Source organism: Brassica napus, chromosome C1 (genome assembly GCF_020379485.1).
Source record: "Brassica napus cultivar Da-Ae chromosome C1, Da-Ae, whole genome shotgun sequence".
Classification (NCBI taxonomy): Eukaryota; Viridiplantae; Streptophyta; class Magnoliopsida; order Brassicales; family Brassicaceae; genus Brassica; species Brassica napus.
The window spans coordinates 24008144-24023351 of record NC_063444.1 but is presented as its reverse complement, the minus strand read 5'-3'; the positions used below and the strand labels follow the sequence as shown (position 1 = coordinate 24023351).

At 41.1% G+C, this 15208-nt stretch overlaps 1 protein-coding gene and 1 non-coding gene across 2 annotated transcripts; both read right to left on the bottom strand.

The window, feature by feature from the left end:
- Positions 1–276: 276 nt before the first annotated feature.
- On the bottom strand, positions 277–384 carry LOC125581160. Its single transcript, XR_007318871.1, has one exon. It is a non-coding gene; the product is annotated as a small nucleolar RNA R71 (small nucleolar RNA).
- Positions 385–13582: 13198 nt separating this feature from the next.
- Positions 13583–14502, bottom strand: LOC106373540. The gene is made up of 2 exons (XM_013813700.1): positions 14379–14502; positions 13583–14217 (listed from the first exon to the last, which is right to left on the bottom strand). The coding sequence occupies exons 1-2, from the start codon at positions 14500–14502 to the stop codon at positions 13583–13585; spliced, it is 759 nt and encodes a 252-aa protein (XP_013669154.1).
- Positions 14503–15208: the final 706 nt, after the last annotated feature.

Sequence of the window (15208 nt, the reverse complement as noted above, 5' to 3'; positions counted from 1 at the left end):
GCTGAAGCCTCAGTACTACACACTCGTGTCGCAGATACCCTACTCTGGGTTACCGCACGAGCATCCTATAGACCATCTGGAGAGGTTCGAGGATCTTATCGCTGCTATTCGTATGGATGGAGTCCTTGAGTACTACCTATTGTGCAAGCTCTTCAAGTATACTATGACTGGAGAAGCGATTCACTGGCTTAAGCAGCTACCCACAGGATCTCTAAAATCCTGGGACGACATCAAGAATGCTTTCTTGCGAAACTTCTTTGATGAGGCACGCGCTGAAGACTTGAGGAGCAAAATTGCTACATTCGCGCAGGAGACTGGAGAGTCTTTCAAAGATGTGTGGATCAGATTCAAGTTCTTCCAGCGAGACTGTCCACACCACGGATTCAATGAAGTGCAACTTCTGAGCACTTTTTTCAGAGGTATCGCCTTGAGGTATCAGATGGCTCTTGATACAGCTAGCGAGGGAAACTTCAACACCAGGAATCCGGTGGAGGCTATGAGACTGATAGAAAATCTAGCAAACAGCAGCAGCACCAAGAACACTAACTTTGAGAGGAAGAAGTCTGTTGCATCCCTAGGGAAGGAGCAGATGGACGAAGTTAGAGCAAAGTTAGATGTGGTTCATGAGCTTCTTAGGAAGCAGGTCTGCTCAGCTGAAGAATAAGTAGCTATAGACAATGAAGGAGAAGAAGATGTGAACTACATTGGAGGAATTGGATTTCAGAGGTCTGGAAACGAGGGTGGAAACAGAAAATTCTATGGCAATGGTCAGAGGAGTAACCAGAGTTCACAGTTCTAGAAACATTTCAGCAACAACAACAGAGGCTATGGAAACTCATACTACCAGAATCCACCACCACAGACTCAGGAAAGCAAGATCGAAGCAATGCTTGACAGAGTTCTGGAAGGACAGCAACAACTCACTTTGGATTTGAATGGGAAGATAGATTCAGCCTACAATAGTCTGAACAAAAGGATTGAGACCTTAGGGACTCATGTAAGGAAGCTTGAAATGCAAGTGGTTCAGACTGGAGACACTTTAAAGAGGAAGGAAGCCTTGGCTAGAGAGGTAGGATTTGAGAAAGCAAAACACCACGTGAATGCCATCCTAGATGATGATTTCTGGCAAGTGGTGAAGCATGAGAAGCTTGGAGAAAGAGATTTCAAAGTTGAAAGCTCCATGAGTTTCGGCGGATCACATTGGTGTCGACCGATGTCAATGGATGCACATCGTTCGACAGACCAGGACGAAGATCGATTGACGGATTACTCTGGAAATCGATTCACGTCATCTGCTGAATCGACTGCAGAGTGTAGCGCAGTTCGAATCATGACTCATGAGGAATTCGCAGAAAAACATCCTCACCCACCCTCCCCTTTCTACGTCAAAATCGATCGACCGCATGAGCCAGCCATCGATCGACAAAGAGAGACCGACATCGATCGACCACCCTCACCTCCCATCGATCGACGGGCACCTCTCACCTACCGAGTGCGATTACCATCAATTGATAGTAACCGAATAAACGCACTCAGACCACCACCTAAACCTTTAGCAAACCCACCAGAACCTACAACCAACCCTTCAGACACTACACCAGAGCCTATGCAAGTTGATGAGGCAACTGAGGGAAGAGTGTTAAGGAAAAGGAAGGAGAAGATTCCTAAACACCTTAAGAGGAAAGCTAATGAGAAGGAGATGGATGGTTTCACTAAGAGAGTCCTCAGAATCCCAGTGGAGAAACAATTTGATGAAGTTTATTACACACACCGGCTGTGGATGTTCTTCAGGGAGACTAAGGAAACTGAGGAGGACATTAGGAGAATGTTTCATTACATCAGGGAAAGGATGAAACTTAGGATCACTTTGAAGAAGAAGAGTGATCCTGGGAAGTTTGCAATACCATTTATGGTAAAAGGTATTGAATTTCCCCATGCACTTTATGACACAGGAGCATCAGTCAGTATTCTACCTAAGGTTATGGCAGACCAACTAGGTCTGAAAATAGAGCCCTCATCAGAATCTATCACCTTCGGGGATCTTTCAGAAAGGAGCTCAGGAGGCATCATAAGAGACCTTGAGGTACAGATTGGTACTGCCCTTGTCCCAGTAGATTTTCATGTCCTGGACATCAAGCTTAACTGAAATTCTTCACTTATGCTTGGAAGAGCTTTCCTAACTACAGTAGGAGTTGTATGTGACATGAACACCAACAAATTGTGTCTGACACTGATAGATCTAGACATCCACTATGACCTAGTTCGAGTTGTGAGACAACAGGTCAACGTCGTGGAGCTTGGAAATGATCTTGGCTACATTGCAGCATGCCATTGTGGAGCAGAGTACGAAACCGAGTACTCGGAATTGATCTATACTCACATTATCACATCGATCGATTCCATTGAGTCACCGACGACCGATGAACGCTATTTCACGTCACTCGACGAGAAGCAACCGGTAGACCACTCCACATTACCAAATCAGTACTATCCAGACTTTGCCTTTCAACAACCCAACAAGAACGGACGAGATGACTATTCCATAGGCAGTTGGGCAGATAGTGGATTCCATGAAAGTTTTGCAGTGGAGACTGTGATTCTTTCATCCAATAAGGATCCTACTGAGGAGTATGACGAGGATTACTGGAAGGAAAGAGCTAAAGAGATTTCTATGCAGGATGAAAGATATTCTACCCATTCCTTCAACAACACGCCTCCACCATCGATCGACAACATCTACTCAGCATCGGTCGATACCCACCCTCATCCAGCAAAACGATCTTCTGCATCGATCGATACCAGACCTGGTACATCGATCGATATTAAGGCCGCCACCTTAGAAGAGGAAAAATGGAATATTCCAATTCCAAATAGGTTTACCAATACCTATATAAGGAGTTTTGCACCCCAGATTACTTCTCACGAAATAGAAGCAGAAAAGATGAATGCTCCCACAAACCAATCAGAAGGAACATCCATGAAGAGCATTCGATCCAAAAACACTAATTCAGCAAACAAACGTCTACCATCGATCGATACACCAGTATCAACATTGATCGATTCTCATTATAAACCTAAACTTTCTTTATCTACTAAGAAGAATATGAGTATTGATTACGAGTTTCTATTGCCTGATGAATTTGGTTTCAGGGACAAAGATGGCTATGCAAGAGCTATGGATGGAAGAATTCTACAAGTATCCAGAGAGGACATAGCAGATATTCTTCAGTTGGCCAATGGAGCAGACAACTTGTTTATGCAGCAACGCAACATTCCAGACAACAATCCAGTTGTTCCAGACGAACATCCAAGGGCCACCACAACAGGAATTGGTTCACACCAAACGTGCAGACCTGTTGGCTAAGCATCAATCAACAAGGTTGCTTCTACATCGCTCGACAGGGTAACACCAACGTCGATCGATAAGGCACCTTCACCATCGATCGATAGACGTTACGACTATGGACATCGCACTTATGACAGCTACGGAGCTAGAAAGTTCAGATGGGAATAGAAGGACGAATATGGTGTCTACAGAGATGAGTCTGGACATGGAAGAAGCGTATCTGGTGAGATGATCCCTGTTACCAAGGACAACATCAAAAAAATTATGGAGAGAGCATACTTATTTGAAGAGAGTCACATATGTCTTCCAGAACATGGCACTTCCTTCAGACCTACAAGACTGGCACCAGAGATCTACACCAAGGATGAGATCAATGAGATGGTGACTGGTATTTGTGGAGCTCAGGAAAAGCCAGGAGATGAACTCAAGACATTGGTAGATGACACTTATCAGCCTTTGGACAGAGGTTACAATGAGCTTTTTAGAAGTATGGCAGAGATGAGGACAGGGATTGAGAGTATGCAGCACAACCTTGAGAAGGAAGCTCCGACATCACCATCGATCGACGCCAACAAAGCAACATTGATCGACGTCAAGCCACAGACATCCCAGATTCCTGCAGAACCGAAAAGTTTGGCAGAGAAGAAGGATGAATGGGAGATCGCATACATCAACACGAGAATTAACGACGTATACAACCCTCTCAACAACAACGTGGACTGGTTGAGCACGAGAATTGATCTGCTACAGCAAGATTTGGATACCATTCGCACGAATGATCCACAGCCAGCTACATCGATCGATATCTGCAACATCACATCGATCGACACAAGGTTCACAGCCATGGAGGATAGGTTAAAATATTATTAGGATATGCACGACCGTTTCACCTCACCTATCATGCGATACTTGGACACCTTGTCTACACAGATGATGAATGTCCATAAGGACATTGGTAAGCTTAATGATCAACACGATTTTCAGAAAGAAGGTTCAACATCGATCAATAGGTTCTGAAGGACATCGCTCGACGACAAGAAACCTACAGAACATCTTCCCTACACAGCAACAGAAGTTGATCAGATCACATCAAAGCTTTACACAGCTATAGACACCTTGGAGGGACGACTTGAGAAGCGATGTGATGACATCTATTTTCCATTCGACGTCAAACTTAATGGACTATATAGCCAACCAAAATGGCTACAAAAGGAAGTCAAAGCCATTCAGAGGCAACTCGCATCTCAACAACAAATATCAGCATCGATCGACAGAGGACACTCCAAATCGATCGACAGTAAAGCACCATAAACGATCGACAGACACTTGGTCGCATCGATCGACACCACGTCTACACCAGACGACGTACAGCTGATACCGAACAACATGGACTCAATGCAGGAGCAACTGAACGAGCTATCATAATACGCCTACAACAATATAGGATGGTATCAGTTCAGCATTGAAGACATCCTAGAAAGGCTACAGAACATCTCAAATGCAGTACAAAAGATGGATGAGAGATGAACCAGAAATGATGAGGCCACAAGAAGTTTCATTGCAGCTTGGTCCAGAATGTGCAGAGATGAAGTGGATGCTTGTTTCCCAACAAGTAGCTCTTTTTCCACCAACTAGCCAAATACCTCCAAAGTCAAGCTAAATGACTATAACAAAGCGCTGATTGGGAGGCAACCCACTATTAGGTAATTTTAATTGGTTTTCCTAGTTATTAGTATTTATTTTTGTTTTTAATCTTTCAGATTTATTGCAAGACCCAAGTAGGATGATTACCAACATATCAGCCGTGGACGACACATCGACATCGATCGACATACACTCACACACGACGATCGATGCATACCTATGCACATTGATTGATTCCCACTCCGGTCAGGTTTTTCTTCCTAACTTGTTACATTTGTACTTATAATTTATTTCCACCGTAACTCCGACTATGTTACACTGGGACAGTGTAATTTAAATTTGGGGGGAGGTTTACTGATATAGTTTATTCTGATTCTTATAAAAAGATTTTAATAAATTATGCTTAGCTATGTGAAGGGGACTATGATTACTACTTGAATGTCTAACTATTCTTTAGCATCATTCTAGATTTACTGATTGCAGATAGTACTAAGATACTAAAGTGGATCAACCTGTCAACTATACACACTTGCCTTGATTGTTTGAAGGAACCAAAGCTGACCTCTAACACTAAACCTGACATAATTGTTTGTCTTGGGGCTTGGTATACATGGGATCGGATTCTTCAGACAAGTCTGGAAGGTAAAGCCTTATCTAGATTTATTTATCACAATTTTCTCTCTCTATTTTGACCCTAGAGTAGTTAGTTTTTTTTTTTTTTAAATCCGAAAATTATTATTTCAATAGGATTTAGGATTTAGTTAGGAGGAATCTGAACAGGACTTGGTGGCTACAACCATTAAGGCTTGCTTCATAAAGATTTCAAATAAATAATTCAAACGGGACTTGGAGGCGGCAATCTTCAAGGCTCGCTTCACAAAGAATTCTTGGATATAGTTCAAAAAGAAGTGAACAGGGCTTGGTGGCAACCACCATTAAGACTTGATTCATGGAAGCCTGTCCAATCTTGGTCACTGATTCTGCAATGGAAGCAGACTTTGACTCAAGAGAGAAATTAGAGAGAGAGAAATTAGGAACTAACTTTTACCTGCAATTTCAGATACTTGTCTGAAATCCTTGCATCCTGTGATCGATACTCCCAAGGTAAAGCATGCACTTTCATATTTATGCTAAGAAATGAGGTTAGTAGAGGGGAATGCCAGACAAGATTTGCTGAGTTGTAGACTAGTTGAGTTTGGTTGCTAAACTAGGATATTGCATAATATGCTTTTGTGATTAGGACTTTAGATGTGGTTTGCGAAATTGTAGAGGTGATGATTTCTATGTTTTATATCTATAAGTCCCTGCTGTTTTCAAACTTATTTCAGAGAGACTGCCTGTTTGTTTTGCTTGAGGACAAGTAAAAGGGTAAGTCTGGGGGAGTTGATATACCATGGATTTGACTCATCTTTACCCATGGTATATAAGTATTTTACTATCTATATACTATATATTCTATCCTATTATGTATGTTTTCAAGTTCGGAAGTATCTTGGAGTAAAGTGATGATTATGGAGCATTTAGAAGCTTAAAAGAGATTTCATCCGAGCTGACCATAAGAGGTCGATACGAAGAAGAAATAATTGATCGATGCACATCCAGTGACGTCGATCGATATAGAAGAAAAGCCTCGACGATTGAAGATTATTATCAATCGATGTACATCCTGTACCATCGATCGATGCCGAGACGCGGAAGCACGACTAGGTTTCAGCCAACTTTAAACCCAAGACTTCCCCAAATTACAAGATTACCCCTGACGAGTTTTTAACATAATAGTTATATACTTGCCTAAGTGTTAGGAGGCAAGAGAGCTTTTGGCCACCTTTGTATTCTTATTTTCACCAGAGAGTTTTAGGAGAGAAGATCATACAAAGATTTGTGATTGGATCTCCATTGATTCATCTATTCTATTCTATGCAGTTTTTATTTATATTTTGTGTCATGAATTACTTAGCTATGTCTGAGTAGTTTACTTGTTAGATTCAGGGTTCAAATAGGTTAGAGGGATTAGCCCCAACTATAGATTGCTAAGTTGTGGTATTCATTGATTGATTGTTTTTAATGTTTGTTCTAGATTAGATAACTAGAATATTGAACTTAGGAATCTGCATGAGTCAAGCATCCTTGACCATCCAGTCCTTAACCTAATCTGTCATACTAGACAACTGGAAAAAGGCTACCGCTGAACTAGAAAGCTAGTGAGTATTATCAACTTACGCCTAAGGCTTAACTAGAAGCATTGATCGATATTGTCTACTGACAATCGATCGATATTTGTGAAAGGTGTATCGATCGATATCCCTATAGGACCATCGATCGACACTTTCTTGTGGTCGTTTTCTAGAATCAGAAGGAAGCGCTATTCTGACCACTACGTGCGTTTCATTCTTCGCGCTAGTGAGCTTCTCCTTTTGTTTTAGTTACTGGGGGGTTTCGGGGAAGACCAATGTGGGGGACCTTTTGGGTGTGGGATGCTCGTTTGATGGCCTTCTCATTTGAAGCGTAGAAGGGGTCTCACAAAGATCTACCCGGCCTTGCCAGCCAGTCTATCCAGCAGTCTACTACCACAAGAGTATACTCCCGCAGCAAAATGCCGACCTGCCCAGGGCTCGAGGGCGAGCTTTATTTAAGAGAGAATGGGGAGCGAATCGAAATGCTTCCGTTTTCGTTCTTGGTTTGGTTCGGGCTCCTCTCGATCTCGGCGCTCTACCTCTGGCTATGCTATTTTTCTTGGTCCCAATCTTATTTCATGGCGCGCCAAGAAGACATTCATCCTCATACCAAGGATACCATAGATAGCTGGCCAACAAATGACAGTTGAGATCCAAGATCTAGTTAGTTAACCAGTGAAACATTGTCATCGCTGATCACTGTGTTTAAGGGGTTGAGCTCTAATATATCATGCATGCAGCTGATAGGCATTTATAGGATTATAATCTCCAACATCTGAATAGAAACCCTGCATCAAATACATTTCCAATAAGTTACACCCCAAATCATCTTGTAAGTCGAGCAATAGACTTGCTCAATTAGGATTGCTATTTACATTTAAACCATAAAACAACAAACACTTAGAATTAATAAATTACTAGATTTAATAGGTTCCCTAGCTCCTTGTGGATTCGATCCCTAAGTACTACAATTGAACCTCTTATTTGAGAGATTAATTCACTCCTTAGGGTAATTTGAGTGGTATCATGGTTAGATATAAAACCAATTAAAATAATAAGTTATATAACATATTTTCAATCAATAATTTTCAGTTATAGTAACCATTTTGATGTATTTATTTATAAATTAAAACACCAATTATTATGTTTGTGTATTAGCAAATCTATCTTTTTCAACAACAAAAAAAATATTTTCTTAAATAAAGTATTTTTTTGTTTTGGTAAGATAGATATACATGTAAAGACCCAAATCTCGGCTCATTCAATTCAGCCCAGTAAAACCCATTTAAATTGCAGAAAACTTTTCCTGGTGGCTTTTCCCAGAGAATTTTGTCGTGACGAAGCCCTATCGGAATGTCACTGGAGCAGCCACTTATAGCCACCGTAAAGGAGGAGCCATCACACCATCCGAAAAAAGAGATTAAAAATCAGCAGACACCGTTTTGGGAGAACAGAGTAACGGTTGATCAAAACTATTAATTTTGAAGCTAAATTTTGAGGTAATGTTCTACACTCACGGATATATGTTTAGCAGAAAACGGATCATCATTTGGAATTTTTCTCTAATAGTTATGGTTATTTATTCGAGACTGTTCTCTGCAGATGCGATCCACAAATAGTCAACTTCATAAGCGTTTTTCCATTTATCCAGACTTACCTAGAAAACGGGTGAGATATCATCGGAAAGGTCTCGTTGTCAGTTTTTCAGATCTTTTTTCAGATTGACAAACCGAGGTACGACTAGAAAGTTATGGCCATTTTAGTTTCAGGTATCAAATATGTTCAAATCCGAAAATCATAAACTAGTCTTTACTTTTGGAAACTTCTAAATATATTTTAGGCAAGTTTCTATTAAGGAAAGTTTCCATTTTGGAAACTTTATTTTAGGAAACCCAAAATCTAAGTCTTTATTTTTCGTGTTGCAGTTGACTACTTCTTCCGTCAGTTAATCTTATCAGTGGCTAAGGTGGGGGTGTTTTTCCGAACTTCTCTTACACGACTTAGTACCTCGAATAAGTATAATTAATTTCTAATATGTTCCGTCTGCGTGAAATCGAGTCTGACATTGCTTGTTTAGTTTTTAGGTTCTTTGCTTAAACCGGATATATGAATCTAGATGGTTCAACTTTGAATGTTTCATTTAAGATTGGAGAATAAAAATAATTGTTTTATTAAGAGTTATGAGATTGTTTGGAGACGGATACAGAGACGTAGAGAGACGTGATGCTGTATGCCGGATTGTATGAAGGTTACGGCCAGCTATAGTCGACCGGTTGAGCCGAACCATGGAGGTGGCGGTAAATCGTCTACGGGCGTGTGTGGCCGAACACATATTCGGTAGTGTTTTTGGCCTCTTAGTGGGCAGCGAGTGTGCACCTCGATAGGACTATATATTGATCTATGGGTACTTTAGGTACCGTGTTTGCAACGTGTTAGGATTAAATTATATTTATTCAGAATGCTCTGTTCGGGTCCATGGACTTTGGGTTTAGTATCCATACCTCACAGAGTGACTCCCCTGTTACTCACCCCTCTTTCCTCCCCCATTTCAGGTGAGACTGACGCGTATATGATATTTGGACGGATTGGTGCTACTGTGGGATTTTTATTCGGATTTTTATTTGGGCTTAGGGTGAGTGGAGTTGTGCATATGGCCTATTATATTATGAGATATTGTTGGTGGCCCATTCTTTCTCCAGATAGGAGGTGACGGGTGTCACAATTTGGTATCAGAGCGGGGTTCCGTTACAGTTCCGTCATGGGATGGCGATTAGGGGATTCGGTTTTCAACGTTTTAAAAAAATATATATATAATAAAAAAAAATAATAATAATAATAACAAGGGTATTTCGGAAATCTTTTTAGCACCATTATGTCCAGTAATTACTAACTTAGTTGTCTCTTTTTATGACGTGTGTAAAATCATCGTCATTCGTCGTTCGGCTAACATGTTTTAACGGCTAATTAAAAATGTTCAGCAGATGTGTGATGTCTCAGTTTGTCAGATTGCTCACAGGTTTATCCTTTTCTCTAATCATTAAGTTGAGGTTGTTCAGGATTGGATATGTGACATTGCTGCTGCCACCCAATTTCAAACCATCGCCCAAGAGTTTTTGTTACTGGAGATTATGTGGTGTGAGGTATGAGCCATTGGTTGGCATGTGTTGTTTTGTGTATGAGTATATTGACTATTTTAGAGGTATATTTGGTTTGTGAACTCGTGGAGATCGCTTTTGAATTGGAGTGCAGCAGCTTGCGCTGTGCTGATATTGGAGTTACGCTTGGTTTTGCTTGCCAGTTTTTGGCAGTGTTCATTGTTTCAGAGTTGTTTCAGAGTTGTTTCAGTTTGGACAGCTGACATAAGACATTGGGAGTTATTTATATTCGAGTTGTACCAGTTATGCGTGGAGGAATCGAGTTATTCAGAGATTCGTCAGAGATTCGTCAGAGATGGAGCTGAGTTGATGTGATGTCATCCTTGGGATGGATTGGCTGTCATGACATCAATTAGTATTGATTTGCCCATGGGCAAGAGTTTTTACTCCTGGAGCCGATGAGAGTTTTTATTTCTACATGCTAGATGCTGAGGAGTTATTGGATATAGGAGTTAAACGGATTTTTTTTTGGTGATCATTTTGATGGTTAAGAACGATAGTCAGCATGAGTTGAAAGAGTTTCTAGTTGTTTCAGAGTATGTGGATGAGTTTGAGGCCTTTGGAAGGGCTTTCACCAGCCAGAGGAGACGTTTTTACGATCGAGTTAAAGTAAGGGACGACACCGGTTTCACGATGTTCTATACCAATTAGCGCCAGCAGAGATGACCGAGTGGAAAGAGCATATGGAAGATTCGTAAGAGAAGGATTTTATCAGACCGAGTACTTCACCGTAGGGAGCATCATTATTGTTTGTAAAGAAGAAATATGAGAATTTCAGGCGTTTTATTAACTACATGAACTTGAACATGGTAACCATCGTATTATTGAGTTGTTGGATTAGATGGAGGGATGTTCATGGTTCTCGAAGGATGTCCAAGCATCAAGATACCATGGAATGACTAAAGCTGAGGCGTATGTACGTGATGCTGATTTCCATATGCGATATAAATCCGTTTGGGTTGACGAATGCACCGATAGTATTTTTGAACCATATGAATGATGTTTGTCGTGAGAACTTAGATAAGTGCACAATTGTCTTCATCGACGACATCCTGATTTATTCTAGGAGCAAACAGGAGCATGCTGAACATTTACGGACTGGGTTAGGAAAGCTTGGAGAGCATCAGTATTTGCTAATGAGTAAGTCTAGTTTTGGGAAAAAAAAATTGAAATTTTGGGTCATGTGGTTTCGAAAGCAGGAGTTGATGTTGATTCAGAAAAGACTACAACGATTTTAGACTGGCGGACACCTAAGAGATACATAGATTTGAAGCAATGTTATCAATTGCCTGGTATGAAGAAAGACGTGGCTATATTTGTATCGTAGTGTCAGACATGTCAGATGGTTAAAGCTTAGCATCATATGCCTAGCGCATTATTGCAGAAATTGTCATTGCCAGAGTGGAAATGAGACATGGTGATTATGGATGTTGTGACTAGATTACCGAACACTTCATGTGGAAATAATGCTGTTTGGATAATTTTGGATAGACTCACCAAGTCCGCTCACTTCCTAGCGATTAAGAAAACAGATGGAGCTGATCAGTTGGCACAAATTTACACCAGAGTTATTGTGAGGTTGCATGGAGTCCCTATCAACAGTGTATCGGTTCAGGATGCAAAATTCACATCTGCATTTTGGAGAGCCTTTCAGAACGCGCTTGGGACAAAGGTCCACATGAGTACAACTTATCATCCGCAGACAGATAGATAGTCAGAGAGAACTACTTAGACATTGGAGGTTATGCTCAGGGCTTGCGTATTGGATGGGGAGAGAAGCTCGGGGAAGTATCTACCTCTAGCAAAGTTGCCTACCACTATAGCTATCATCCGAGTATTGAAATGACATTGTATAAAGATTTTTATGGTAGGCCTTGTCGTACATCACTTTGTGGACAAGTGGAGGAGCGACGAGTCATAGAAACATCAATGGTTCAAGAGACAATAGAGCAAGTGGAGATGCTCAAGGCTCTTCTTAAGGAAGCTCATAACCGCCCAAAGAGTTATGCATATAAGCTCAGTAAGGATTTGGAGTTTCAGGTGGGAGACTTAGTATACATGAAGATGATGACATTTCAGGGAGGATCTAAGACTCAAAAGATAAAAAAAAAAGTTTCTGCACATACTGAAGCCAGTCGAGATTATGCATCAGTAAGTAAAGAGGTACAAGGGATGATAACCATGTTGGTAAGAGTTGTTGGGAGAGAGACCAGATTCAATAGGAGACCTGGGAGATCGAGACCCAGATGAGGATTGACTATCCAGAGCTCTTTCAGGATGCTATTGGACAGTGGACTCAGGATTTGAATTCAAGGACGAATTCCTCGTAAGTTGGAGATAATTGTAACGATCCAAATATCGACCCAGGCATTTCAGCCCATTAAGACCCATTTAAATTTCAGAAAACCCAAAAAAATTCTTATATAAAAGGGGATTTCGTGGTGGCTTTTCCCATAGAGTTTTTTCGTGTGAAGCCCTGTCGAAATGTCACCGGAGCAGCCACTTATAGCCACCAAGAAGAACAGTTGATCAAAAACCATTAATTTTTGAAGAAAGATTTTGAGGTTATGTTCTACACTCGCAAATATATGTTTAGCAGAAAACGGATCATCATTTGGAATTTTCCTCTAATAGTTATGGTTATTTCTTCGAGACTGTTCTCTGCAGATCCGATCCACAAATAGTCAACTTCATAAGCGTTTTTTTTTCGTTTATCCAGACTGAACCAGAAAACAAGCGAGATATCATCAAAAAGGTCTAGTTGTCAGTTTTTCAGATCATCTTTCAGATTGACAAACCGAGATACGGTTAGAAAGTTATGGCCATTTTAGTTTCGGGTATCAAATATGTTCAAATCCGAAAATCATAAACTTAGTCTTTATTTTTGGAAACTTCTAAATATACTTTAGGCAAGTTTCTATTAAGGGAAGTTTCCATTTTCGGAAACTTTATTTTAGGAAACCCGAAATCTAAATCTTTATTTATCGTGTTGCAGTTGACTACTTCTTTCGTCAGCTAGTCTTATCAGTGGCTACGATGAGGGTCTTTTCCCGAACTTCTCGTACACGGCTTAGGAACTCGAATAAGTATAATTTATTTTTAATATGTTTCTTCTGTGTCAAATCGAGTCTGTCATTGCTTGTTTAGTTTTTAGGTTCTTTTTTTTTTTGATTAAATATCAAATTTATTGATCAAGGTGGAAAAGGGATTTACATAAAATGATCTATTGTTCTAATCTGTAAAGAATAAAATAATGATATGTTCTAATATGTGTAGACAGTAAACCATCTCACAAGTAGGCCGCTCAGCTTATGGTTTCCCCTATACTTCAAAGATGAGATGCGCTTCTTGACCATATTCCCAATGGCCTTAGTAGTTGTATCCACAGGTGCACACATACCTCCATGCCGTCTTGAGTTCCTCTCCTTCCACAGCATATAAATGGTTGTTTGGAAAACTAAGCGGAGGAGTATAGCATCGAGTCTGCTCCTGTTCTGGCGTAACAGGGAGGTGACTGTATCTTCCCAGTCCGGTGTTATCGCTGGACCAAGTAATTTCTCTGCTTCATTCATCCAAACTGTGAAGGTATAAGGGCAAGCGAAAAACAAATGATCTCTGCTTTCATCTTTCTCTCTGCAGTAGACACAGCATTGCTCCATTCCCCATTCTCTCATTCTAGTGCCTGTTGATAATCTGTCCTTGAAAGCTAACCATACCATGAAGGATTGCCGGGGTATGGCCTGAGGGAACCACACAATACAATGCCAAGGAAGCTTTGTCTTCTTAACTCTCAGGCAGTTCCAAGTCTTGGTAGCTGAGAAGTATGGTTTGAAATCATCCTGGTCATGTCTCCATAGAGCTATATTTTGCCCTGCAGTAGCTACCGGCCGTGGAGTCTCTGCAAGCGTATCACACAGATGGGGGTATCGTCTCTGTCCACATCTCCGAAAGTTTCAGTTGTCATCGCGGGTTACTTCAGCGAGCGTTGCGGTCCTGCTCACTCCAAGGTAGCTTATGCCCAGCTCTCATGTTGTATCAATCAATCTGCCCATTTCTAACCAGTTATCGAACCAAAAATGCACTGTTTCCCCATTTCGAACCTCGAACCGAATGCATTCGTATGCAATGGGTCTAAGTTTGAGCAGTTTCCGCCATACCCATGATCCCTTTTTGTCACTGGCATCCCAGTAGGAGCTATTCTTGAGTAAATACCGTCGGTTCCAAGCAACCCAAAAGGAGCCAGTAAGAAAGAATAGTTTCCAGATAAGACTCAGTGCAAATACTCGCGAAGTATCGCTAAGCCGTCTGATGCCTAGTCCACCTTCTTCCTTGGGGCAACAGAGATCTTTCCAAGCAACTTTGGCTTTATGAGTAATGGTTGGCGAACCAGGCCATAAGAAGGCACTGCACATACTCTTGATGGTATCTAAACAGCCTTGCGGCAAGATAAACGTTGAGCTCCAAAAATTGACGGTGCTTGCAATCACAGATTCTATCAATTGGAGACGACCTGCAAAAGATAATGCTCGATGCATCCATGAGAGAAATTTTTTGCGAAGCTGATCAATAAGAGGCTCGTACTCCAGCTTGCTCCAAGACTTGGTCGTTAAAGGCATACCCAAATATCTCACCGGTAGCGTACCTGTTACAAACCCCACGGCTCTGAGCAGCTTGAGTAAGTAGATGAAGGTTCTTCCCAGCAGCAAAGATGGAAGACTTAGAGACATTAATTTGTACACCTGATAATGCTGCGAACTTGTCCATAACTTCAAGAACCCCGTCGAGAGACCTCACGCTTCCATCAGTGAATACTAATATATCATCAGCAAAACTGAGATGAGTGAGCTGAACCTGCTGACACTGCGGATGGTAATCGAAGAGACCATCAG

Bases quoted from the DNA above. Each gene is read 5' to 3' on its own strand.
- LOC106373540 (XM_013813700.1), bottom strand. From the start codon at position 14,502: ATGCCAGTGACAAAAAGGGATCATGGGTATGGCGGAAACTGCTCAAAC. The intron at 14,218-14,378 runs GTTAGAAATGGG...ATACGCTTGCAG, and splicing joins CATTTTTGGTTCGATAACTG to AGACTCCACGGCCGGTAGCT.